Below are 27975 nucleotides of genomic sequence, written 5' to 3' on the forward strand. Positions count from 1 at the left end.
ACGTGCGGTGGATCCGCCCGCACTTATTGCTGACAGGGAGCCCCATTGAATCCAATGGGGACTTACTTTAGATTAATTTACGCGTAGGATTGCACTGCAGATCATAGCTGTCAACTTTTCCCTTTTCTTGCCAGGAATCCTATTCGAAATAAGGGAATTTCCTTTAAAAAAAAGGGAAACGTTGACAGCTATGCTGCAAATACAGTAAGCAACAACAAAACAACAAAAAACCGTGCATTTGCAAGGAAAAAAGGAACCCAGCATGGGTATACTAATTATATTAGGCGGCGCGAGACATTAGAAAGCGTCCCGAGCTTAATTCGTTTCGATCCCCTGGCGTCCGCACTTCAGCGCGTACGGCCCCTTTAAGGCAGGGCTGGCTCGGGGAATGCGGAAGCAGGAGCCGGGACGCCGTTGCCGTGGGAACCGGCTCGGGTGACGTCGCAACCGCCCGCCCCTCCGTCCCCGCCCACGACTCATTGGCGAGCGCCCGTCATGTGGCGCTACCGAACGTTCGCTCCGAGGCGGAAGCCGGTCTGGAAGGGGGCTCACAGGGGGCCGGCGGGGGCAGGAGACGGAACCCCGTTGGGTAAGTAAAGGGCCAATCAAGGGGAGGCGGGCTTGCCTTTTGAGGCGTTGGCTGGTCCCGCCGCGGTCTGCTCCCTCCTCCTCCCCCCCAAAGTTGTAATGGTGGGGTCTGAGTCCGCTCTTCCTCGTTCTGTGGGAGGGCGCTTCCATTAGGGAAGTGGGGGGGGGAGGCGGTGGGAACATTAGGCGGTAGACAGTTATTGTTGGGGGGGGGCGGTTTTCAAATAACGTTGTCCCTTAAAGGCCAGCTCACTTTATGGTGGCGTTTGTGACAGTTCCGTGGGCCGTGTTGTGTGACTGTTGAAGGCTGAGAGAAGGTGGCTGCAGCGCAAAGTCACTTAATGAGGGCGTGGGAGGATTTGAACCCAGGTCTCCCAGTCAGTCTGGCGCCCTTAACCTCTGCAAGTCAGGGGCATGGGGTGCTATCCCCCCTGGAGGCAAATCTACACACACATATATAGGGGTTGCAAGGGGTGGATTGTCAGAGGAAAATCTCATGCAAGAATCGCAGGTGGAGGTACGTAGTTCGGCCGGAGCAGGAATGCATGCAGAAATTAACGCTTTGACCTGTTACGACAAACCCCTTTTTCAGTAAAAAACAATAACAACATAAATAAGGAGCAGCGGTAAGAGATCAAGCAGTCAGCTTGGTAATGTTGGGGTGTGTATGTGAAGGAATCCAAGGGTAATCGACTAATACTCTCTCACACATGGCTAGGATAGTAGATCCTGTGAAAACCCCAGCTGGTGGATCCTTTTTCCCAGGGATGGTCCTCAGGGGTGCCTCATGTTTTCTGAAGGATCTGTGGTGATTCACTGATGCAAAGCTTGAGGCCCAACTGAAAATAGCAAAGGGGTGGTCCCAAACTATTTTTTAATAAATGCCCAGCAGGTTCTTGTGGCACTATAAAGATCAACACGTTCAGTTTGGTTTAAGCTTTTGTGGACTGCAGTCCCAACTTCGTCAGCATGAATAAAATGTTGTTCTGAGTTATGGGTATATGCAGGATTACTTATCATGCAAGTGATGAAGTCAGTTGTAGACCGTGGAATCTTAGGCCATAATAAAAGACTTGTAAACTGCTTAGAAGTTTTTTTTTATAATCGGTAAATAAATTTTGTTAAGTAAATTTTAAAATGTTAGTTTTTAAGGTGCCATAAGAATTGGGGGGTTGGATTGGGTTTTTGTTTTTTGCTGGAGCAGGCTAACGTAGCTACACCCTCTGGAAGTTGTTGCAATCAAGTCCTTTATGGGGCTTATGTTGCTGAAAGTATGATCCATGGTATCTTGACAGGATTTGTATTTATTATGTTATAACTTAAGGACCTGAAGGCAATGTACATGGTTCTCTTACCATTTTATCATCACAACATCCTTGTGAGAGGGATTAGGCTGGAAGATAGTGGCTGACCAAGGTCATCCAGTGACCTTAGTGGCTGAGTCGGTATTTGAACTCAGGTCTCCCCAGTTCTAGCTACTATATCACATTGTCCCTCAGCGACATCTGCTAGAAATTAACTGTGTGATCGACTGTGATGGTCCTTTGGAAGATGGGAGTGGGCTAGAGCTCAGTGGTTGTTGGGTCCTTTTGAATACAGTGTAAGAGAGTGTCAGATTTACTTTCATTAAAATGTTTACTAAATTATGGCTTTTCTATTTAGCATATTAAGCAGTGTGTGTGTACTAGATCTTCTGCTTCTAGAACTTCATATATGTTATTGATCAGTAGTGAAATCTTTGCAACCCTGATGCCAAGATGTGGGAAGGGAATTTCTTAGCATACCTTCCAAGTGTGTTTTTGTGTGTTTGTTTTTTGTGTGTGTGTGTGTGTGTGTGTGTGTGTGTGTTCTCTGTGCGTTCTGCTCTGTGCCCCATAATTGGGTGGCACCTGGGCTTCTGGGTAAGAATGTTGTTTCTGTGTATGCTATGTTTGCCTGTGGAAATTCTCAGTGAGATTCTCAGATACCAGCTGCATATGTCTGAAAATTCTATGAGATGGAGGTGAATTAAAAATTTGATATCGGGGCTTTAGGAAGAATTATGTAAGCTTTCAGGTTCCGATATAGATTTAAGCTGCTGGCCATCTGTGTGCGGCAGTCTGGATGATAAGCACTAGTTTCAGAGTCCTACCCAAAGTAATTTCTGAACTCTTAGTCTGCCATCCTAGACACTGTTACCTAGGAATAAGTCCCGTATAACCAATAGGACTTACTTCTGGGTAGACATGCATAGAATTGCACTGCAAATGTCACACATCTCTGCTCTTAAATGCAAAACGTTTTTGCACTGTTCCCTTGCTGGGATGAATTTTGGATGACAGCTTCTTGTAGAAGTTGTCAAGACTGGTTCCTTCTGTCAGTAAAGGCCCAAGAATGACTGAACTGTGCCACATTCTCTTCTGTTACTGTACCTTGAGATTCCATCTTGTTCCCTCTCGGCTGTGTCTTCCAATTACTTTTTAATGAACCACCTTGCCACATCCCTGTGAGCACTAATAAAAAGGCAATTCTAACAAGTTTTCTTTTATTTTTAAAGTTGTACACCGAGTGACTGGGTATATGTTCAGATCACTTCAAAGTTCACGATATTACATTCCTCTCAGCCAGGAGTTCTGGTGATTTCTTACTGCCCTGGAGACCCCCTGCCCCACAAACATTGTTGGCATCTGTTTGTCTCGAGAGACAATGGAGTGCGCCTCTGGGGGTGAAGTCAGGCCGTGTTGTTTCTGTTGCGTTAAACAGACCCAAAGTGACCTCTCCGGGGCGCAAGCCTGGGCAGTGTGTATGGAGGTCCTGGGCTGCCCAGATGACAATCGCTCCCTCTTTAAAGAAAGATATATCTGCAAAATTGGTTTCTCAAACCAATGCCTGCCCTTAATGGCAAGGATTAGTTTCAAGGTTTAGTAATGTTTTTGCATATTTCCCTGGCACCCTACCCTCCAGCCCCTGAGCAACCTACAGCAGTTTCACAGAACTTGTTTTGTCACTTTTTGTCTAGTCAGTGAATTAGCTTCTAACATGTCATGCTGAGTTGGTACCGCTGTTATTACAGTTCTTCTTCCTCGGTAATGGCAGCGTGATTGGTTTGCAGAACTTGTTGAGGCCTGCAAAGGCATTGCCTGAGGCGCCACATTCCCAATCTATGAGCGTTGCAGAACCGGGCACCCTTTTGCTCCTGGCAGAATCTCCGACCAGCCTTTTCTCTGCCCTCACGGTCACGCCAAGGGGCAGGGAGGAGGCCGGCAGCTCAGCTGGCGGCCACAAAGGGAGATTTGTGTTGAGCGCGCCTGGCACAGCTTGCTCCTGTGCCCCAGAGGTCACCTGATGATCTTAACTGATGCGGGCATTAGCCCTGGCAGAGCCGCGTGAGATGCTGTTTCTCGCTGGTTTGTGTTTTTGCTAGAAACTGCGGCAGTGGAGCACCTGGGGTGAGGAGGTGGCGAGGGGAGGGGAAGGCCAGGAACGGGTGCGGGTCTGTCGTCCGCCAATCCGAGAGCCACGTGGACATGGTGTGACATGGAGGAGGCTTGGCTTTCACCGCAGGTTGTCATTCCTTAAGCTAGCCCCCCTTCTCTCCCCCCTGCGCAGCAGAGGTTAAAGGGCAAAGGTTTCACACCCTGCCGAGAAGGGAGACAGTTGACTTCCTCCCTCCCCAATCCCTGTCCAGTTCCAGCTGCGAGGCTGTTCCCTGCCCTCTCTCCCAGTCCCCTGTTTTCCATGTTTTTGGCATTTGACATGTGCCCCCTTTGCTGCCTGTGCCCCTTGCTCTCATCCTGCCCCCATGTGTTTCCTAGTTTACCCAGAAACATTTCTTCCCCAACAGATGCCAAAGTGGTGACTCAGCTGGGCAAGTCTCAAACTCCACGTCCTGGGAGGGAATGGTGAAAGTCTGGGCATCTCCCGGCAGCGCAGATCTTTCAGCTCTTGCTCAAAACTAAGTTTTGCCTTCCGCATCTCGTCTTTTCAAACATCCCATCTTTGGAACTCCATGCCACTTGTAGAACGTGGATGGGGAGTCCGTGGCCCTCCAGATGTTGTGGGACTGCAACTCCCACCATCCCGACTGGGGACTGACGGGAGCTGAACTACGACCACATCTGGAGGGCCACTCGATTCTTCTTCAGCTGGTGCAATAAAACAGAAGGGGCAGTTTCCATTCTCTTCTAGGAAGAAAACTCAAGTTAATGATAAAAAGGATTTGACCCTTTGTTGTTTAAAAGGATGCTGTACGTCTCTTAGGGTGAGGCCCACTATAAACCTGAAAGTTGTGGGTACTGGAAACTTGTAACACCTTTGCTGCTCCTGGATCTCCTGCATCAGCCACCAGGGGCTGCGAAGACAGCAGTGACAGGGCAGTGAGGAGGCCCTGGCTTGTGGGTTGCTAAATTCCTAGGGACCCAAATACTTAAATGAGCCCCTTCCCCAGTATCAACCGTCTCGGACCGTATGATTGACAGGTAGGGCCTTGTTGGTAGTGGCACCATTGGCGGCTCACCTGTGACGGGGCCTTTTTTGTGGTGGTTCCCCGTTCATGGAATAACCTTCCTAGTGAGGTACGTCTGTCTCCATCATGATTAACTTTCAGGATGCATTTGAGAACATTCCTGTTTGGCATTTGGTGGACGAAGGGGTGCTGTTCCGAGCAATCCTGAGATCACTGGATAAAATAATGCTTTAAACTGATTTCAGAATGTTTTAGCTGTCTTAAAATGCTTTTTTTAAAAGAAAGATGTGTATTTGTTTGCCACCCTGGGCTTCTTCAGGAGGAAGGGTGGGATATAAATTCAGTAATTAGAAATAAGAATGACGACATCAACAACATCTGGTAGCTTTGAAAGCGAGATCCAGGCTGGGAGAACCAGCTGCAGACTGGTGGTTGGAACATGGGAGGATGAAGGGGGAACTGATATATATAATATGCCTCTTAGCTCATTTTTGTAACTGTGGAGTTATTGTCCATTTTGTTGCAAGCTGCCTCAAGATTTTGGCTGCTAAGAGAGGTATAAATACTTCAAATAAATAAGTCAACTTCAGCGGTTGAGGTGCCCCTGCTGCACTGCATAGAAAGATACTTACGTATTTCTTTCCAAGATCCAGGATGATGAAAACTGGTTCTGCCACTTGGCAGCAGAAGCTGACTGTGCACAGTGCTGTTTGGCTAGTGCCCGTGACGTTACAATTCCACACATGGGAGGTTTCACCACCTTTAACGTTTAAAAAGGCCATCTTGGAAGCGATGACAGATGCCGACGTGAATAACTCAGCAGCCTAGCCCCAAGAAAAGAATAAATGAATTAAAAAGGCGTTGTGGAATGGGCAAGGTGAGATAATTCAGTTGGCATTCAGATTGCTGGTAGGCCTGTCCCTCTGACAGAGTGTCAAAAGAGTGGGGGCAGGATGGCTCAGTTTGTGTGTGAGAGAGAAAAGTGCGTAAAAACCTTTGCAGAGGTGCATTTGCCTGCACTATGGACACCTTACGAGCACATGTATTTTTGAAGCGTGGTGTGTGCTTATGATGAATCTGGGATTGTTTTTAGTGGAGTCAGAGTGGAGGAGGGAGCAAGGCGTGAGGAAGGAATTGGGAAAGTGTGTTTGTGGGGAAGGCATAACAAAGGTCAGAAACGGAGCGGAATTGCAAATTCCTGTTAATCGGAAGGGAAAGAAGCCTCCTCTTAGCTGACTGAGGGCAGAAACAACAGGTACGCTGTGGCAAGGAGTAATATTTCATTTGGTGTTCGAATAAATAAAGACATTCCAGCCCCTGCATGAAAAGTTGGCATGGGCCGCTTTAAGAATGGGGCTGAAGTCTGACCATTTCAAATTGTGCCCCACGTTGTCTGATTTAAATAGAAGTCGCAGGACCGTTTGCTGGCGAGTCTGTGATCCCTATTAGTTTTTTCTGATCTGGCTCAACGAGTGCAATGCCCCTTTCTTGCCCTTAGCGCTCTGCTCAAAGGCTGTTGCTCTACAGCTCTCAGATGAGCTTCAAGGAGCCCCATGGGACCTGTCTGCGCATGGGGAGCATGTGGCCCTCCTGGAAAGAGTTGGTCTAATTGGCACCGCTCTTGAAAACATGGTCACGGGAGCCCCATAAGCAGCCCTGGCTCCCTGCCCTGTGTGGGGAAGAGCAGGAGCCTGTTCTGTTCTGTTCTTCTGGTGCAAATAGCGTCATTCTTCTGTTACAGAATCAACCAAATCAGTTCCTACAGTATTAAATGCAAAAGAATATAATAGGTCTGTGGTTGCTGAGGACCGGGGTTTTGGAATCTTTGTTGCCACACTATTTCACAGGGTTGGAAGGGACCCTGGGGGTCATCTAGTCCAACCCCCTGCAATGCAGGAATCTCAACTCCATGACAGATGGCCGTCCAACCTCTGCTTAAAAACCTCCAAGGAAGGAGAGTCCCAACTGTCGAACAGCTCTTACTCTCAGAAAGTTCTGCCTGATGTTTAGCTGGAATCTCCTTTCTTGCAACTTGAATCCATTGGTTCGGGTCCTGCCCTCCAGTGCAGAAATATATCATGTGGTGTAGAGTATAATAATAAGAACGGCTAGACTCTCCCCCCATCCTTTTAGTGGGGGAAAGCACTAGGTTTCTAGTCCTCATTAATTGCAGAGGAAGAAACAGGCAACGGCTGTTTACACAGTGCTGGTTACCCTGGCTCCGGCGTTTGAAGCTGTAGTGTGCATGGCATTAGCACCAATCCATATCTATCCTGTAGTTTCTTGGGAAATGACGCTGTTCGTTGTGTTTCCCCTCGAACCAGCTTCCACACAGTTCAGAAATATATGCCATGTTCCCTTTGCTGAGGTGTGTACATCTGAGGCAGCCACTGCACATGCTCAGATGACAGCTTCAGGAATAGGAGTTGGAGGCATGGGCGTAGCTAGGAATTATGTTAGGGGGAGCAGGACTTTTGTTAGAGGGGAGCAGAAGAGAGCTATCTGTGATGCAATTGGTCAGTTAGTTAAGTATTTTTATTTACTTACTTGATTTATAGGCGCAGCTGGGACGCGGGTGGAGTTGTGATCTAAACCACTGAGTCTCTTGGGTTTGCCGATCAGAAGGTCGGCAGTTCGAATCCCCTCAACCGGGTGAGCTCTCATTGCTCTGTCCCAGCTCCTGCCAACCTAGCAGTTCGAAAGTGCAAGTAGATAAATAGGTACCGCTCCGGTGGGAAGGTAAATGGCGTTTCCGTGCGCTGCTCTGGTTTCAGTGTTCCATTGCGCCAGAAGCGGCTTAATCATGCTGGCCACATGACCTGGAAAAACTGTCTGCGGACAAACGCCGGCTCCCTCAGCCTTTTAGGGGGGCAGCTTCCCCACACACACACAATTGGAGGGGTTCTCGCAACCACAGGAAAACCCAACAGGCAATGCACTTTGGGTGAAAATATCTCCCCCTGCTCTCCGGTGTGTACAACAACATGCAAGTGTGACTTGAAAAGTGTGGTGGGGTGTGGGAGCAGCTGTATTTTAAACCTCCAGAATATACACAGGTAATTCCAGAAGGAGGGACAAGCATCCGAGGACTGAGACCTCCATTGCCCACAACCCCTAAATTTCTGCCTCGTGCTCCTCATTTTCCTCTTGTCTCCCCCCTCCCACCTGTTGCTCTCTCCCCAGTTTTCCTAGCTCAGCTTCCCTCGTGAAGCATCTTCCCCATTGGGGTCCTTTGCACTCTCAGAAAACAGTACCCAATAATGATACTCCAAAGCCAGCACCTTCCACCCTCCCCGCAGCTTTGCTGCGGGCACCAAATATATCCGGTGAAGAAAACAATTCATGCACACCAACCACTCTGTGGCTCGTTTATTCCAGCCATGGGTTTGCGGAGAGGGAACTGGCAGCGGAACTGGAATGTTGGAATTTTGATGCAGCGCCTCAGCATTCCAGAACGCTGCCGAGGGGGAAACAGAGATGGGCTGAGACAGTAGCTTGGCAGCTTGGCCCTCCTTCCCCTTCCCAGTCAATCCCAAACTCTCCCTCCCTCGTCCCCTCCTCCGAGGCGGGGCCAGCCTGTTGACTTCCCCAGCCCTCTTTTAAGCCGGCTGGCTGGGCAGGCAGCCAGTGGCCGAAAGGCAACTCCAGGCGGCATCAGGAAGCCCTGGTCCTTGGTGGGCAGCGGTGGGTGAGTACCCTCGACACAGTCCCCTTTCTCTTCCTGTGCTCAAGTGTCTCCAAGAACCGGCTGGGGTGTCAGCTGCCTCCTGTCCCCTGGTAGCCTGAGACCAGGCTCTTGCCTCCTCAGCTCTTGCCTCCTCTGCTGCCACCGCTGGCCTCCCTGGCAGGACTGTTGTCAGGATTTTTGAGGATGCAAAGAGCTTTGGACGTCTTTGAAGTGCTGGAGGCTGCTCCTAACTATTTGGAAGGCCTGTTGATAGGCTGATGGTTATTTATTAAATGTGGGTGGGCTGTGCTTGTGGGGAGTGCTTTGGGCACCTGTCGGCGAGGGTCGGGGGCTTGCCAGTCACAGAATTAGAGTTTGGGAAAGGACCCCCCCCCGGGTCACCTGGTCCAACTCCCTGCAATACACAGCCATCTCTGGGCAGGCTCAAACCACCAGCAGTCAGAGGCATGTCCCATCGCTCCACCAGAAAGGGAGCAGGTTTTTGCCTGTACCTCACCAGGGTCAACAGCTTAAGTTGTGCGCTCACCTTAACCCCTACCTGCTCTTAGAGGTGAGCTGCAACCAGTGGTGGGAGGAGGGATAAAAGAGGGAACTCAGGGACCCCACTGAGATGTGGGCAACATCTGCCTGCTCCATCCATTAGGTGTAGGCTTGATTCTCTTTTTGGGGTTTTTTAAAGTTTTATTTTCGAATTTCAAAAGTTTACAAATTGATACATGCTTCCAAGTAGACATACATTTCACATACAGTTTCACCCCACCATAGTTCCCCCATAATTTCTAAATTTGCTGTGTATTATAAATATTCCACACCGTGCTCCCAACAAATACTCAACTGCTGCTTTTCATTCAAATCCTGCCTGCATTTTTTACATGTTTACGTGGAGTGGGCTTGGTTCTCACCTGCACAGCTTCATCAGGAGAGCCCACATCAGGCGTTATTCCTGGGTGACAGAACCGTTGAGAGAGAGTGGGGTGGAGCCCTCTGGAAACGGGCTCTTCTGTACATTGATATTGTCTTAGTAAGCGATGCCCGCTCTGCTCACAGGGCTTCCGGCGTGCGCGGAGGAGACATGGAAGCCGAGGAATCAGGGAATGTGGAGTACGTAGCTGAGGCAGTGACAGGGGAGTGTAAGTAAGGGGCAGGACGTCCGGCAAAGGCGCGCTCTTCGCTTGGTGAGAGGCTCCTTGCGCTCAGTCGCAGCAGCATAACTTCTCCCCCTGGCTCCCTTCGTACCCGCCTCTCTCCGGAGGGGACCCCCTCACAGCTCTCCTTTCCTCTTCCAGGCCCCCCCGTCGCCAGCACCATGGATCCTCGGCCCCTGTTCCAGACCCTGCATGCGCTGGCAGAAGACAACGTCAACTTCTTCCAGGAAAGCACCAGCGAGACGGGCCGGCGCTTTGTGGCGGCCTTCACCACCATCCGGGAGCACGCCCGGTGCCTGGAGCCGGTGCTGAGCCACTTTGCCACCATCTACCACATCTTCGACCTGGACGAGCACACGCCGGCCAACGGCTACCGGAGCCTGGCGCAGACGGTGCGCTGCTGCCTAGCCCACATCGTCCACAAGAGCCGCTACGTGGCTACCAACCGGCGCAGCATCTTCTTCCGTACCAGCCACAACTGCGCCGAGCTGGAGGCCTACTGCACCGCCTTGACGCAGCTGCGAGCCCTCGTCTACCTGGCCCAGCGCCTTCTCACCCAGAACCAGCCCGGCCAACTCTTCAACCATGAGGACCGAGGGCTCTCTGAGCAGTTCCTGCAGGAGTACATCACCATGCACAAGGGCTGCTTCTACGGGCGCTGCATGGGCTTCCAGGTGAGGCGGAGGGGAGGCGCTCAGCCCGCATGGAGGTCCTAGGCTTTGGGGAGGTGGCTGTTGACCCGTTGCAGGCATCAGTGAACCCCCATGTTCCTACCTGTCATCATTTCTGTGGTCTCCTGTTCTAAAAGGAGCTCGGTCTTTCCCCCTTGATGTCTTCGCAGTGGGACATCTATCTGCACAGTGCCTGGGGGCATGAGCTGCTTTGGACTGAGTCAGACAATTGGTCCATAAATAATAAAAATTATAATTACAATTAATTACTTATACTCCGCCCATCTGAAAGGGTTGTCTCGGCCACTCTGGGTGGCTTCCAAAATAATATAAAAAACACAGCCAAACATCAGGCATTAAAAACTTCCCCATACAGTGCTGCCTTCAGATGTCTTCTCAAAGTTGTTTATCTCTTTGACATCTGACGGGAGGGCGTTCCACAGGGAGGGTGCCACTACCGAGAAGGCCCTCTGTCTGGTTCCCTGTAACTTCATTTCTCACAGTGAGGGAACCACCAGAAGGCCCTCGGAGCTAGCGCAGTATCGCCTCACTGACTGGCAGCAGTTCTCCAGGGTTTCGGAGGAGGGCAGGGGCATGTTCTCAGCCCCACCTAGAGGTGTCAGAAACTTATCCTGGGACCTTCTACATGTAAGGCAGCGGAGCTTCAGCCTTCCTTCTCCTTCCCCTCAGCCCAAACCCTGTGAAGTTGCTGACTGCCCTCTCCAACCCCATCTATAGCTTGGCTGAATTTGCCACAGCTGTGTTTGCTTGCATTCATCCCTTGCTGGCCTGGCCTGACTCCTCTCTCTGTTGTTGTTCCTCCACCACTGGCTGCAGTCAGCTGTATTCTCCTGGGGGCAGGGACCTGTCATCATCCCCCCCTCCCCGTGTTTGCTCTGTGCTTTTTGTTATTGATTTTTACGTAGCGGCCGTCTGATACTACAGTAGTAATAATAATTGCCAGGAGAGCCCGCTTCATCCCAGGAGAAGCTGGTGCCCTTTCCTCACAAGACCTCTGTACTCCTCCCAAGAAGTTCACCTTATTCTCTGCAGAGCTCACGCCGGTCCCCATCAGCTCCCTTAATCTGATTTGCCCAACACAGAGCCCTCCGTGTTTGTCCCGAAGGAGCCTCTGTGGCAAGAGTTGCCTGCCACACAGCGGAGTCAGGGCCTCCCCGTCACGGAAAGCCAGCTCTGGCCTTCCCCTTTCCTTCTCTCTTCTTTTCCACGCAGGCGTCGGCCTTGGCTGCATGGCCCTGAGCCATGGGTCATGCAAGTCCCTCTGGCTCTCTCCCTCCTCCAGCCCAACACACTTGCCAGTCATCGCCCTGTCTCACAGGAGACAAAGTTTCCCTGCTGAGTTTGGATCTCCATTTCGGAGCTTCCCTGACTCTCTGACTTCACCCAGTCCATGCAGCCAGGAACCCTGGCAGGACTTGGCAACAGGGATCCAGCAGTTCTTCTTCTTCTTCTCTGCCTCATCCTTTTCTAGCATGTTTGGCCAGGCCTCTGCCTGCGAGCAACCAGTTCCCCAAACGCAACATCCTGTTCCCCGTCTCCCATGGTTTGGTCCTCTGGCTATAGATTTCTCAACTTGCCTTTCTCAGGCTTGGAACCAGCAGCCGTGTTTGGGAAGTGTGGTGTGTCCCTGGATGTGCTGGACTGGATTCGGTAATGAACTGGATTAGGGTCAACAAACCGAAGCTCAGTCCAGACAAGGCTGTTAGTGGGTGGTTCTCTAGACTGGATGGATGGGAAGTTGCCGGCTCCTGGTGGGGTTACCCTCCCTCTCCATTGATGTTGCTTGAGGCTCACGTGGCCTTTGGTGGTGCAGAGTGCCTTCCATCAGCTTTGGCTGGTGGCCCAGCTCTGCCCCAGTCTGGATGGGGATCGCCTAACTTCTGCCATCTATGCTCTGTAACCTTTAGGATAGTTCGATGCCTCATATGTGGGGCTGCCTCTGAAAACGGTTCAGAAGCTTCAGCCGGTGCAGAATTCAGTAGGCAGGCTGCTTACTGGGGCAAGACGGTTTATGCATATTGCACCAATCCTGGCCCGACTGCATTGGCTGCCAATTAGTTTCTGGGCCCAATTCAAAGTGCTGCTTATAAAGCCTTGAAGAGCCCAGGGCCACCGTGCCTCAAGAACCACCTCTCTCCATATGAACCTACCAGGATCCTGTGATCATCTAAGGCCCTTCTTTGAGTTCCAGAGAGAGGCAACTTGAGAACAGGGCCTTTTCGGTGGTGGCTCCCCATTTGTGGAATGCTCTCCCCAAGGAGGCTCGCCCAGCACCATCATCATATAGCTTTAGGTACCTGTCAAAAACATTCCTCTTCAACCATATAATAAGCCTTTTGCTTATTAAACTATCTATAGCCTTTTAGAAGTGGGTGGGGTGTTTTTAGGATATTCCCCCCCCCCCGCTCCAATTTGGGTTGCCCTGGGCAAGAAAAAGAAACAAACAAATGTAATTATTTAATTCATTAAGAGTTTCTGCCCAGCCTTAATGTTGACCTTTTCCTTCCCAGTTCGCTCCCTCGATCCGGCCTTTCCTGCAGACCATCGCCATCAGCCTCGTCTCCTTTGGGGAAAATTACAAGCGGCATGTGTCCGGCATTGGTGAGTGGGGGTGGGGGAGGAATGGCAGGCATATCTTGGCACATCCACAACATGGGAACTGTTGTCCTCTCCCCATTGTGTCCCCCTGAACACCAAAACGTTTGCTTCCCCCTCCCTGTAATGCATAGCTGCCTCCTTTTCCCAGGACGCATGACTGGCCAGTGGGTCAAAGTGCTGTTCCTCTCACGTTTTTTGTATTATTTTGACCGTGTGGTGTCATGTTGGACTAGGGCCTGGGAGAGACCGGGGTTCCAATCCCGCCTAGACCATGGATGAAGTTCACTGGGTGACCTTGGGCCAGTCACTGCCTCTCAGCCGAACCTGCCTTACAAGGTTGTTGTTGGGATTAAATGAGGGTGGGGTGAGGAGAGATCCATGTATACTGCCTTGAGCACCTTGAAGACAAGAATGGGCTAGAAACAAACAAATACCGTATTTTTCCGTGTATAAAACTAGGTTTACCCCCTAAAAAAACAATGTAAAAAATTAGGGGGCGTCTTATACACGGAGACATCTTCCCCCCTATTTTCTTAAATCTGAGTCCCCTAAAATAGGGGGCGTCTTATAGATGGAAAAATAGGGCGGTTACAATGGAACCTTGGGTTACGTTACCCTCGGATAACTTAAACTTCGAGTTGCGAAAACAGCAAACCTGGAAGTGTTTTGCCGCGCACGCATGTGCAGAAGCGGTCTCTCCGGTTGTGAAGACTTCGGGATACCGCCGGAGCTCCGGAACGGATCCTGTTCGCAACCAGAGGTACCACTGTATTTTGAAGTATAGGCCAACCGTCTCCCAAGGGCAGAAAAGGTTGTCTCAAGTCAGGAAGGATTCCAATCACTGTAGAAGCAGTGGAACAAGCGCATTTTTGCAGCGCATAAGCGCCACAGGCACATCCCCGCTATGCGTAGGAAGTCCAGTGTCTCTGGAAAATGTGTCAACGCTTGACCTCACTCTCTGCTACTAGCAATGAGCTTCGTGGTACCACATATTTTTATTTTCCTCTTTCCTGCACTAGACGCACCGGGATATAATAATGCGGGCAGCCCCTTTCTCGAAATTTGAAGCAGAGGTTTTCCCCTGAGATGTCACCCAACCCCTTTGATCTCCCTCTTCTTCCTCTTTCTCTCTCTCGTTGCCCCCCCCCCCCCCCGCAGGCGTGGCCGCCAGCTCTCTCTTCACCAGCGGGAAGTTTGCTATTGACCCCGAGCTCCGTGGGACAGAGTTTGAGCGCATCACTCAGAACCTGGACGTGCACTTTTGGAAGAGCTTCTGGAACCTCACCGAGATGGAGCTGCTGGCTGTGAGTCCTGCCTCAGATGACAGGAGGTCGGACCTACTGGGGGGAGAAGGGACCTTGGATGGGAGAGAGACTCTGCCTGGGTCGGAGGGGGAGGCCTGGAGGAGGCATGATCAGATGGCAGGGAGCGTGAGGCGAGGCAGAGGTTGTGGGAACTGTGAAAGATGGACAGATGGACAGGTTTAGCAAGGGGGGGCACCTATAGCAACAAAATGGGCTGTCCAAATTGTATGTATACCTTGAAGGAGCATCTCCACCCCCATCGTTCAGCCCGGACACTGAGGTCCAGCTTTCAGGGCCTTCTGGAGGTTCCCTCACTGCAAGAAGTAAGGTTACAGGGAACCAGGTAGAGGGCCTTCTCGGTGGTGGCGCCCACCCTGCATAGCTGTCAACTTTTCCCTTTTCTTGTGAGGAATCCTATTCAGAATAAGGAAATTTTCCTTAAAAAAAGGGAAACGTTGCCAGCTATGCCACCCTGTGGAACGCCCTCCCATCAAATGTCAAGGAAATAAACAACTATCTGACTTTTACAATACATCTGAAGGCAGCCCTACTTAGGGAAGGTTTTAATGTTTGATGTTCTATCGTGTTTTCAATATTCTGTTGGAAACCACCCAGAGTGGCTGGGGAAACCCATCCAGATGGACGGAGTATGAATAAATTATTATTATTATTATTATTATTATTATTATTATTATTTATTAGTGATGCAGCACTGTTCCTGCCGTTCATGCTGCGTACCTGGTCCCTTGCGGGCCACCTCTGCCCTGGATATTCCCGCGGGGAACTGCTCTTTGGATATTCACTCCTAGGACTCTCACACAGCTTCTGCCCTCTCCGCAGTCCCTCGCCAGCATGGCTTCCTCCCAGGTCCGGTTATCCCGGGCGCTGCTGGTGCCACCACACTCCTTTGACCTGCCTCTGGTTGCCGACCCCCAGCTGACAGTCACCATCACCCCCCCAGTTGCCCACACCGGACCAGGAGCCGTGCAGATGAGACTCATCTCCCACGAGCTGCGCGAGGGACAGGTAAGCAGCTGGGAGCAGCCGCGGGTTGGCTTGAGCTAGGGCAGATGAGCAGGGTCAGACCCCGTAGCTTTGAGGCATGTGGAATCCTGGGCTTTATTTAGTCTCTGGATGCGGCCCTCAGACCTCTCTCCCTGGCCCCTGGGGCTCTCCCTAGGCCACGCCTTTCACCAGCCCTGCCCCACCCCCTCAAGGGCTTTTGCCTTGCTGGAATTTGTCCTTCAACAGCACTGATGCCTCTCGCATGCCTGGATGGAAAGCTATGGGGGGGGGTCTGTCATTTTGCATGGCCGCTTTTGCATCCAATCGCAGCCACTGCTAGCCGGTGCCCCGAGAAGATTGCCTGCAAGGGAACTAGTTCCGCAGGCTGAAAAAGCTTCTCCAGGCGTACGGTCTCATCACGTGGCCAAACCGTTCCCGGACAGGACCCTGGCTGAGCGGGACTGCTCTGTAATTGGATGCCGTCCCACATGCCAGTTTCCCTGACTTCAGGAAACCCGGAGTCAAGGACAAGGGAGCTGGTCTGTCCTTCTCTCTGACGTACAGCTTTTTAACCACTCTGTTGCCATTCAGAACATAGGAGACTGCTGGATCAGGCCAGCAGCCCATCCTGCCCAGCACCCTGTTCTCATACTGGCAGACCAGATGCCTCTGGGAAGCAGACCCAAACACAAGAACGCTCTCCTTTCCTGTGGTTTCCAGCAAATGTTGTTTTGGTCATTGTCTTTGTTGCTGGTGGTGCGTTTAATTGTATGGCTTTCATTGTTAGCTGCTTGAGGCTTTTTTTAAGCAGAAAAAGCAGCATATACAGTGGTACCTTGGTTCTCAAGTTTAATCCATTCCAGGAGTCCGTTCAACTCCTGAAACGGTTCGAAAACCAAGGCGCGGCTTCCAATTGGCTGCAGGAGCTTCCTGCACTCAAGCGGAAGCCGCGCCAGACGTTTGGCTTCTGAAAAACGTTTGCAAACCGGAACATTCAATTCCGGGTTTGCGGCATTCGGAAGCCGATTTGTTCAGGAGCCAAGCCGTTCGACTACCAAGGTACCACTGTACACATTTAAAATAAGCACATCGTTTTCAGTGCTCCGGTTCCGAGGTTACCCTGAACCTCAGGCTTCTGTCCTTCCTCTTCCCCCCTTTCCCCTCACATGCCTGTTACCTTCCTCCGGGGTTTGATCCTGGCTTGCAGGACAAGCAAACCAGGGTTTGCCACAGACGACTAGGAGAACTGCGGTTTGCCTCAAATCAGGAACCTGCCATGCACGAGGGAGAGGGCAAATTCCATGTTCCGCAACGGTTGAGGGTTACCCAAATGCAAAATTCATTTTTCATTTAAACGGAGGATCATTCAACCATCCAATTCTCTGCTTGCAGCCTGGAGCAACAGATTCCAGGAATGCGTCACAGCGATCTTGTTTGTCAAGAGAGCCCTTTGAGATTTTGACGGCCCCGGGGACTGGCACCGCCGGGCGGCGGCAGGTGGATGCCAGCTGGGCCCCTTTCGCCTCTCGGGGCCTGGCACTGCACCCACGACCTCTTGCTTTTCCCGTTTCCAGGACAGCGAGGAGCTCTGCAACCTCATGCGCCCCGAAGGCCCCCTGGCCCTGGAGCTGCGCTGGAGGACCAAGCCGCTGCCTCGCTCGCCTTACCTGGTGGTGCATTTCCACGGTGGCGGCTTCGTGGCCCAGACCTCCAAGTCGCACGAGCCCTACCTGAAATCCTGGGCTCAGGAACTGGGCGCCCCCATCCTCTCCATCGATTACTCGCTGGCGCCGGAGGCTCCCTTTCCTCGGGCCTTGGAAGAGTGTTTCTATGCCTACTGCTGGGCCATCAAGAACTGCCACCTGTTGGGTGAGAAAATGAGGGCTGGGGGGAAGGAAGGAGGTGGGGGGCAGAACTGGGCCTTGGCCATAGTGGCCTGAGAGGAACCAGCTGCTAAGATCCTCCTCGGAAGATCACAGGAAGCTGCTCTCTGCTGGCTCTGACCGTCTGTCTGCCTAGATCAGTGTGTCCCTATGCCAGGCATGGACCACAGCTCCCATCTTTAGGGTTCCCATATATCCGGGAAAACCAGGTCATGTCCTCTTGCAGGGCCAACATGCCCATTCGGGCGGATTTTTAAATTTTAAAGGAAGTGTCCGGGTTTTTCGGGCTTAGGCGGCTTGGACTGTTCTCTTTTTTGCTCTTCAAGATATGGCAACCCTAGCATCTTAGAATCATAGAATGGTAGAGTTGGAAGGGACCATGTCTATCCTCTAGTCCCTGCAATGCAGGAATCTTTTCCCCCAACTTGGGACTCTCACCCACGACCCTGAGATTAACTGTCTCACGCTCTGCCAACTGAGCTTTCCTAGGAATGAACCTGACCATTGGCCATACTGGTTGGAAACAGAGTCGAGGAGCCTCTGGGGCAGGGACCCAGGTTTCCCCCATCCTTGCCCTGGGCCCAAATCTCAGGCGGAGCTCGGTTTCCCAGGTCTCCTTCCAGAGATGGTAGGAGGGACATTTCACATGCAGAGCTGGAGACCTCCAGATCTGAACGGCAACTCCCACTAGCGCCCCAGCAAGCATGGCTCCAGCAAGCAACATCTGGGGGTGTCATATTCAGTGTAAGGTCTACTCAGTGCAAATGCCTTGTTTGCATAGAGCTAAAAATAATAATAAGAAAGCCTTCTACCAGCTTTTGCCCCGCTTCTGGTGCACAACGGGTTTCCAGGGCCAGCCACCCAGCCAGGCTTCTCTTGAGGCTCACAGCCAGGGCTTCCCATGTTGCTTTGTTCAGTGACTTATTATTTCATGAAATTTATGCACCGGTGGGCTGTAAAAGTAAAAATTAAATCTCAAAGCTGTTTACAGAAAGAAGGAAGCAATCAAATTACTGTTGCAAGCAGTCGAAAGCTGCTAATTAAAGCATTTTTGAAAAATAGTAATAATTAAAAATCATGATCAACGAGAAAAAGATTAAAACATGTATCAACAGTCTGGATCAGTGGTTCCCAATTAGCTAAGTACTATGAACCTCCTATTTTTTCAAAAGCCAAGCCAGGGACACACACACACACACCGCTTTTGAAAAATGTTGATACCTCTATGGTAGTTTTTTGTTATGTCCCATGGAACCCCTGGGGTTCACAGACCACCGATTGGGAACCACTGATCTTCATGGGCCTAAAGAAAAAGGTTTTTAGAAGGTGCTGAAAAGAATACAGCAAAGATGCCTGCCTGGTGTCAATAGATAGGGAGTTCCCAAGTGTGGGCACTGCCACCGCCCGCCATGTCTGGCATTCGGAGAGGGTTCTGCTGGTGGGTTTTGAAAAAGAGCCCTCTGCCCCACTTGCCCCGAGTGGTTCTGACCTCTTTTCTCCCCCCCCCCCCCGCCACTTGGCAGGTTCCACAGCCCAGACGGTGTGCCTCGCGGGAGACAGCGCTGGCGGAAACCTGTGCATCACGGTCTCCATGCGGGCAGCCGCCTTCGGGATCAAGATGCCAGACGGGATCATGGCGGCGTACCCGGCCACCCTCATGCAGGTCTCGGCCTCGCCCTCCCGCCTCCTCACCTTGCTCGACCCGCTCCTGCCTCTGAGCGTGCTGTGCAAGTGCCTCAGTGCCTATGCCGGTGAGGGCAGGGGATGCTCGGGGGGCAAGAGGGGTATCACTCCTGGCGGGCAAAGGGAAGCAGCGGTTGGAGGTCCATGGGTTGGTTAAGCTTGGCTATGTGGTTGGCTGGCATCTTTTGTCTCGGGAGACCACGGAGGACTGCGCCTTTGGGAGTGAAGTCAAACCATTGGAGAGTTACAGTGCCTGCTGTGGCTGTTGAGACTGATAAGGGAGAGACATGTTTTGTTGCAGCTGGGGCAGAGGAAGGTGTCCCGTTGTGTGGCTGCATGCTTATTCTCACTGTGCTCCTACCAGCGGTCATTTCTGCTCTGGCCACTACTGTGGATGCACGACTTGACTGCTTGTCTCCAGGCACGTCTGCAAGGGATTCCCACGTGGCAGAGTTGACACTGCCAGGCTTCCTGTCTCATTTGCAGACATCTTTGAAATACAGAGTTGAAGGCATCTGGCTTCAGACGCACTGTGGCGTTTCTGCTGCTGCTTTTAAAACGCAAAACTGTTTTCTCTTTATTTCACCGGAGCCCTGTAAGGCAGCTATCAATCCTTGTATAAGATAGATAATTTATTATGGTCGGAGACCAGCTTATAAAACACACTTGGGGGTACAGTCACAGAAGGAAAACAAACAATTAAAACAATGTACAACAATAAATTAGGGACACGGGTGGCACTGTGGGTTAAACCACAGAGCCTAGGACTTGCCAATCAGAAGGTCAGCGGTTCGAATCCCCGCGATGGGGTGAGTTCCCGTTGCTCTGTCCCTCCTCCAGCCAACCTAGCAGTTCGAAAGCACGTCAAAGTGCAAGTAGATAAATAGGTACCACTACGGTGGGAAGGTAAACAGCATTTCCGTGTGCTGTTCTGGTTCACCAGAAGCGGCTTAGTCATGCTGGCCACATGACCCGGAAGCTGTACGCCGGCTCCCTCCACCAGTAAAGCGAGATGAGCGCCGCAACCCCAGAGTCGGTCACGACTGTACCTAATGGTCAGGGGTCCCCTTTACCTTACAACAATAAATTTAAAATTAATAAACGTGATAAGCGTATAGACACTTGAAACTTTAAGATAAACTACCGCAGGGAGCTGACCCAGATTCACCCATGGAACTGAGTTTGGGGATTTTCCTAACGAACTAGTTTGAGTCGGGGGATGGTCTGCACCTACAGATCTGTACACTGAATCTGGCGACCATCTGGGTCGTCTTCTGATCTTTGCCTAGCAGGAAATGGTCGACTTTTTGTTTTTCCGGGAGGTCAGCGAGCCACACCAGTAGGCAGCACATATACTAAAACTTGTATAAGACTTGTACCCCGAATGAAACCAGAAAATGAAAGAGGTGGTGAGGAGTACCGTGAGAGGTGTAGGAAAGGGAGCCGGAAGGTTCTAAGGGCATGGCAAAAATCAGGGTGTGTTTGTACGGTTTTAGGGAACCCGTCTCGTCCTGACTGTCTGGGTTTCTTTCCCCCCTTTCCATTCCAAGGGATGGAGCCAGAACAGTGTGAATCTCCCACCCTGGAGAAACTGAGCCCCGTGAACATGGTGCGCCGAGACACCACCATGCTCTTCCGAGACTTGCGCCTGGGAGCCTCCTCCTTGTTTGGTTCCTTGCTGGAGAACACGGGCAAGATCAATGGGGCTGATGCCCCGATAGGTAAGAAGCAGCTCTCCCCCATCTCTCCTCGGTCTCGCCATTTTTTCTTGCTCCTCATTCCCCGCCGTCCTCTGTCCCATCTTGTCTCTGCAGGGCACTGCCCCTTCTCCTGGGGCCTGCGGGGCTCCTGCCGGTGCCCCCTGACCCAGCTGCTGGCGATGTTGTCCCTGGCGCGGCTCTTCCGATCGCAGGGCCCAACTCTTACTAACCTGGCAGCTGGTAGGAGCCGCCTCCTGCCCCTAACGGCATGCAGCGCTGCTTGAGGCGAGGAGAAGGGGGCAGGGCTGCATCAACGTCCTTGCTGGCCAGCCCCAGGGGAGGGTCCTGCAGCTGGCACAGGGTGGCATGTGCATTGGCATGGTCTGAACAGGGTACAGAGGTGGCTGGCTTGGGGTGTTGTTGTTGCTGCTGCTGCTGGCTCGGCATGGCATTTGTGGGAAAGAGCTAGATAAAGCTTTGGAGACAGGGGACCTCAGATTTTGCACTGCTCTATTCTCATTCTGCTAGGGATGCAGGTGGCGCTGTGGGTTAAACCACAGAGCCTAGGACTTGCCGATCAGAAGGTCGGCGGTTCGAATCCCCGTGACAGGGTGAGCTTCCGTTGCTGCTCCTGCCAACCTAGCAGTTCGAAAGCACGTCAAAGTGCAAGTAGATAAATAGGTACCACTCCGGTGGGAAGGTAAACGGTGTTTCTGTGCACTGCTCTGGTTCACCAGAAGCGGCTTAGTCCTGCTGGCCACATGACCCGGAAGCTGTACGCCGGCTCCCTCAGCCAATAAAGCGAGATGAGCACCGCAACCCCAGTCGGTCACGACTGGACCTAATGGTCAGGGGTCCCTTTACCTTTATTCTCATTCTGCACTATTGATTCTGGCATGTTTGCATGCAGAAATCTCAGCTTTTCTCTCTGCATTTCACTCTCCCCCCCCCCCATTTTTTTTATTGATTTTCCATGTATTTAAACAAATAAACAAACATAAATCTTAAATATAATAAATTCCATTTTTCTTTACATTGTTGGGTGACTTCCCCGACTCCCCCAGGCTGAGTTTCAATGTATATCATTGTAACAGTTTTCCAAAACTATTTTCACATATAATTTACTTAATCAATTAACAGCTTTTTTTCTTTTCATTTTTACTTTAAACATATTATTCTGTAACATTACTTGTTTAAATCCTAGGCCAATCTGGTACTTGCAAGTATTTCTATTTAAATTATCTTAGCATATTCAGCTAAATAGTCTTTAAATTTCTTCCATTCCTCTTGGTACTCCTCCTCCTTCTGGTCACAGACTCTTTCGTTCTTTTAACGGTTCCATGAATCGCTAGGTTGAGAGGGGAAGGAAAAAGAGTTTGTTCACTCAGGCTGGATCTACACTGATCTGTAAACACTTTAAAAAAAGTAATATAGCTCTCAATGCAAATTTCCGTTGAGGACAGATTGCTGCTCTACAGTGCCCTCTGTTGTCACGTTTTTATAACACAGTTTTAAACATTTTGACTGAGCAGTGTAGATTAGTCCCCAGATTTCCGGTTTTGATGACCTGAGCCAAATTGGACCGTTGTTTCTCTCTCTCCTCTTCGTCCCTCCAGCTGCCGCCTCACCTGCTGCACTGTTGAAGGCTAGAACCTTGTTTCCTTTCTTTCTCCTGTTCTTTTGGCCATTCCTTTAGGCAAGAACCAAAATTCTCAGAATTCTGCAAGGGTTTCTGTGTCCTGGGTTTTTAGGCCACACTCCTTATGGCAGCCGCGGCTTGGGGAAGTCTCGCCTGAGCAAACTGACAGAGTTATGGCCTGATACGCTGGGTCAGCATCGCATGCAGCACAATCCCTGTGCAAAACAGCCTGGCATTGATTGGCAGCTGCTCACGCCAATGGGCCTCAAGGAGGCTGTCTTCCTTCCCGTCGTTGGCTGACTCTTTCCCATGGCGCACGCTGCTGGGGAAGGGAGCAGGAAGGGGAGAAGGGGGATTATGTTTGCATCCTCATAGGGAAGTGGTAGAGCCTGTGCTTCTTTGTGCAGAAAGTCCCAGCTTCAACCCTTGGGATCACCGGGTAAAAAGATCTTTGCTAACAGACCTGGGAAAGACACTTGTCTGAGGCTCTGCAGGGTGACAGCTGGGGAACTGGGCTGGGTTGGTGGGTCGTCTGTTTTGGCCAAATTCAGCTTTCCATGTTCCATGCAAAGGTGTCTCTGGTTCCATTTTCAGAGGCAGTGTATCTCTGACAACCGCTGGGAATCACAGGCAAGGAGAGAGGGCTGTTGCTCTCAGGTTTTGTTTGTAGGCGTCCCATGGGATTCTGGCCAGTCCCTGTAAGAACAGAGGGCTGGACCAGATTGGCTCTTCTGATCTTCTACCCACAAAGCAAACTGTGCCCTTGTTTTGCACAGGGATTCTCACTTTTGTGCTTTATTCTGGATTTTGGAGGTGTTAGATCAGGCATGTTCAAAGTCTGTTGCGGCATTTTTTTTTCTGGGGGAAAATCCTAAATAACCCTCAACAACTTCAATCCTAAAAAAAGGTTAACAATTTTGGTTGGCCTTTTGGTTGGCCTTCACGGCCCTTCACTTCATCAAATCTGGCCCTCTTTGAAAAAGGTTTGGACACCACTGTGGTAGATGATGGTGATTTAAATTTGTATATCAGGCTTTCATGTGAAGATCTCAGGGCAGCTCACAGCATGAAATACAGACTAAAACCACAAAGCAGATAATAAATGTTATAATTTATTATTATAATAATGGTTTTATAACTTGCTGGAAGCCGGCCAGAGTGGCTGGGGAAACCCAGTCAGATGGGCAGCGTATTATTATTATTATTATTATTATTATTATTATTATTACAAAATAAATCAAATTCTCCTCCCACAAACACATTTAAAAGGACATGGATTGGCTAATTAAACAAAGACTAGGGAGAAGAGGAATGTTTTTGCCTGGCTCCTAAAGATATGCAATGAAGGCGCCAGACGAGCCTCCCTGGGAAGAGCATTTCACAAATGGGGAGCCACTGCAGAAAAGGCCCTTTCTCATGTTGCACCCTCTGGACCTCTCATGGACACAAAGAAGGGCCTCAGATGATGATTGCAGAGTCTGGGTCAGTTTATATGGGGAGAGGCGGTCCTTGAGGTATTGTGGTTTGTTTGTTGTTATTGTTCAGTCGTGTCCGACTCTTCGTGACCCCATGGACCAGAGCACGCCAGGCACTCCTGTCTTCCACTGCCTCCCGCAGTTTGGTCAAACTCATGCTGGTAGCTTCAAGAACACTGTCCAACCATCTCGTCCTCTGTTGTCCCCTTCTCCTTGTGCCCCCCATCTTTCCCAACATCAGGGTCTTTTCCAGGGAGTCTTCTCTTCTCATGAGGTGGCCAAAGTATTGGAGCCTCAGCTTCAGGATCTGTCCTTCCAGTGAGCACTCAGGGCTGATTTCCTTCAGAATGGATAGTGTGGTTTGTTTACAAAACTGCAAAGAACCATGTGATAGCAAGGAGGAGACAGTGGGGGGGAGCATTTGGGGGGGGGTCCTAGCCAGGGAAGGTATGGGGAGATGTGTGGCATGGACAGGTAGGGCAGTGTGCTCCCTGCAACAAGAGGACATTCTGCCCCCTTTGTAAACTGGAGCATTTTACCGCAGTCCCCAGGGGTGCTTCCTACATCAGGTGTCGCTTTCTCTCCTCAGTATCGGGTTTTGCAGCAAGAAACAGGAAACGAAAGCAGCTGTGGGCTGTGACCACGGAGGGGAAGGGAGCAGGTTTATCCTCATTCACCCTGTTGTTGTTGTTGTTGTTGTTGTTGTTATTGAATTGGATTTATGTACTGCCCTATACCCGGAGGTCTCAGAGAGGTTCACAGAACAAAATCAAAATATAAAACCACAAAATATATAATCAAAATAAAAACAGCAACCCAATAACCACCTCTCCCCAAACCCAGAAGCTGCTACTGTGTGTGCACAGAGAGGGAGGGAAGAGTTATTGTGTGAACATTGGCTCTAGGGAAACAGTGAACGCTGGGATTTGTGCTGAGAGGGGCAACGACGGGTCTCACTGTGGTCGAAACTGCACTGTGAGGCACTCACTAACCAGTCACTCCCCACCCGCCACACAGAGCCTGTGAGGAAGAGCATCTCCGAGGTGGGCCTCAAATCCAAGTCACTCGCCAGCAGCAAAGAATCCCGCAAGAGCCAGACCTATCAGAACCTTTCCTGTGCCTCGGATGCCTCTCCAACCCAAAGCCCTGCCCAAAGCCCCACCCTGGCCCCAGACCCGGACCCTCCGGCAGCCAGCTTCTTCATGAGCGACGGCAAGCACGAGGCGGTGCCCCCCAGCTCCGACGGCACCCTGACCTTCCCCGACGGCTTCCAGCCTCTGCGCTCCGACCAGCCGGCCACCTGCATGCCCCTGGAGCTGTCGCCCATCGTCAAGAACCCGTTCATGTCGCCGCTGCTGGCGCCGGACGCGATGCTGAAGGGGCTGCCGCCCATCCACATCGTGGTGAGTGAGGCTGCGGGGTAACGGCACCCATCTTGGCCCCCTGGACAGTGGCTGGGCTGGTTTGGGGCTCGCGGGATTCGGGAGGTCAACAAGTTTGAGAGGCAGGTGCTAGGGTCAAGTCAGCAGTAACTCACAAGGTGTCAGCGAAGTTCAGACTTCATTCAAAGAAACAAAACAGTTCAGGCCTAGTGAGCCCGGTAATTCTCCCTAGTAGGTCTTGTCCCAGTGAGGCAGTTGCAAAGGCTTTGCACCGCTCTCTAAACCTCCTCATCCCCCAGGTCCTTCCCTCACAATCTGGAGGGATTGGGGAGCTGGTCGCAGCAGGAGTTGGGGACTCCCTGGATTCTTCAGCGGCTAGTCTCATCTCTGCCTCCTGGCCCCCTTCCTCTCCTGCCTCTGGTTCTGGACTGCTCTCTGCCACAGCCTCTCCCTGCTCACTAAACCCTGTGAGCTCCTTCTCCCAGTCTTTTCTTTCTTCCCCCTCTGACCACTCATTGTCGTCCCACCACCAATACCCGGGCTCTGAATCTTCTTCCCCTGGGGGTGCCCTTGGGGGGGGGGTTCCCCAAATGATGCCTCTCACCACTTTTCTGCATCCAGCCAGTCCATGACAACAGGATACAAAAGTTAGCCGGCTGACCTTCCTCGGGCTTCACAAAACTGCGCAGTTGGTTGTCAGGGTGTGGGGGAACAGGTTTCAGCAGCACGTGTTAAGGAAGCCTTTGCCAGGGACTCCCATTGGCTCCAGTCCCGGCTAGGGGCCGATGGGAGTTGGGGTCCCAAACACCTAAAAGTCACCAAGTTGGCAAAGGCTGTCTTAAGGGAAGAGGCTGAGGTGCTAGGGAGTTTTCTGGGGCGGCGTGGGATGGGAAGAGATGCAAGGGAGTGGCTATGTTGGGCATTTCAGCATCTCTTCTCCAGAAAACAGCCTACCGGATGCCTCAGGGGGGGAGTCACCCATTGGCATGATGGGAATATCCTTCCATTCATCAGATGGCCAGGCAAACCCTCTGCAGGAGTCTCCTATCTCTCACCCTGTCCTTTTGACTTTCCTTTGCCCCACCCTCCTCTGGACCCCCACATCTCCCGCTGCCCCCACCCCACCCACACGGCAATTGGGCAGGGTTGTCGCAGGTTCTCCACCCCCTGATTTGCAGGTAGCAGCCCAGAGCCATGCATTCACTCTGCCTCCCTTCCCTGCCTCTCCCTAGGCTTGCGCCCTCGACCCCATGCTGGACGACTCGGTGATGTTTGCCCGGCGGCTCCGAGCGCTGGGGCAGCTGGTGACTCTGCGGGTGGTGCAGGACCTCCCCCACGGCTTCCTGAGCCTCTCCCAGCTGTGCCGCGAAACGCGCCAGGCCTCCGCCCTATGCACGGAGCTCATCCGGGACATCCTGGTCCCCCAGGATCCGGCCACGCAGCAGCCTGCGGCCACTGCCTCCCACCGGAAGCACCGGAAGCTGGAGAGGACCTCCCACAGCACCGGGGCTGCCGCCAGCCGAGCCGCCAGCCACACTCCTGCCCAGGAGAACAGCGCGGTAACGGCCGCCGAACAGGAGGGGCCAAACGGCGCGGCGGTGGGGAGCGGTGCAACGCCCGACGCCCAGGCCAGAGCAGCCCAGGAGCACCAGGAGGGCAGCAGGTCCCCCGAAGGCCAGCAGAGTGGGGCCACAGACAGGTCCACACCCGCCTCGGGTCCCGGCCCCTCCAACGGCACGGTGGGCAGGGGGGTGGGGGCCTGAGCCTCATGCATCACTAGAACCGCTTTGTTTGAGAAGGTGTGGCGTGGCTTCGTTTTGCAGTGGAAATCCCTCTTGGTGCTTTTTTCTATCTGCCCACTCCTGCCATTGATGGGTTGCGGGAGGCAAATGTCCCGTTGCTTCCAAAACCCAGGGGCCGGTTGCCCCGTATTCTCCGTTTTTATACATGTTGGAGTGTTTTTAAAAGGGCAGAACCCCGCTGCCGATGGGTCCTGGCAGTCCTGGAGTTTGTGCGCCTCCTTCTCGCCCACGGCCCCTTCCACAATCCTGCTCCTTTCTTCGCACACCAGCAGCCCCCCCCCCACATGCCTTCCTATGCACATAACACCCCACTGCCGCCAGAGCACCCCCAAGGACGATCTGTGTTGGGGGGGGCGACTTGGCACAGATGAGCACAAGCACTGACCTCCCTTCTCCTTCTCAGGAGGAAACGGGGGAGCAGGGCAGCTTCCCAGTTCTTGCAGGGCTGCCCAGCTCCCTCCTCTCCCTTGCACAATAAGCATAAAATCAGCCACTGCCCAGTCCCGACCCTCGATGGGGCGTCCCGGCTGCCACTTCTCAGTATTCACTTTTGTTCTTGGGGGACGCATTCCACCACACTGTGACCTTCCTGTCCTCCAAACTCAACAAGCTCCCCGCACTTGCCTTTCACTGTTGTTGCTGCTGCTACAAACCAAACCGGGGTGGGGAGGGGGGAGAGAAGATCTGGGTGCGTCTACCCTCCTGAAAAAGGGCTGTGGCGTTCCCTCCCCACCTGCAAGGGATGCAGCAGGGGGCGGGGGAACTATTTTTGTAAATAAAAGCTGGTTCGATTTTGAACGACTCGTCCTCTTTCCTTTGGATCCAGAACTATGTGTGTATGTGTGTCTCCCTTCAAGCAGTCCCTGTAAGGCTGAGAGAGGCACCCTGCAGGTGGAATAAACCTTTTACCCCACCCGCTGCTCTTGGCCACAGCGATATTGTGCTAA

At 51.9% G+C, this 27975-nt stretch overlaps 1 protein-coding gene and 1 long non-coding RNA gene across 5 annotated transcripts in view; both read left to right on the forward strand.

Moving 5' to 3' along the window:
- Positions 1–27975, forward strand: part of LOC308484605 — a 110899-nt gene that overhangs the window by 45864 nt on the left and 37060 nt on the right. The gene's annotated exons all lie outside the window — the stretch shown is intronic.
- Positions 476–27826, forward strand: LIPE (lipase E, hormone sensitive type). Of its 4 annotated transcripts, XM_081018667.1 has the most exons (11): positions 8481–8720; positions 9768–9850; positions 10007–10539; positions 13068–13158; positions 14314–14459; positions 15300–15485; positions 17039–17333; positions 18871–19098; positions 20581–20751; positions 24862–25247; positions 26459–27826. In XM_081018667.1, exons 2-11 carry the CDS (start codon positions 9793–9795, stop codon positions 26987–26989), a joined length of 2625 nt encoding a protein of 874 aa, XP_080874793.1. In that variant the 5' UTR covers positions 8481–8720; positions 9768–9792; the 3' UTR covers positions 26990–27826. The 4 variants fall into 4 exon arrangements, with proteins under 4 accessions (XP_080874792.1, XP_080874791.1, XP_080874793.1 ...); XM_081018666.1 differs by lacking the exons at positions 8481–8720; positions 9768–9850 and adding an exon at positions 476–589; XM_081018665.1 differs by lacking the exons at positions 8481–8720; positions 9768–9850 and adding an exon at positions 785–1105.

Source organism: Podarcis pityusensis (genome assembly GCF_964106645.2).
Source record: "Podarcis pityusensis genome assembly, chromosome: 8".
Taxonomy (NCBI): domain Eukaryota; kingdom Metazoa; phylum Chordata; class Lepidosauria; order Squamata; family Lacertidae; genus Podarcis; species Podarcis pityusensis.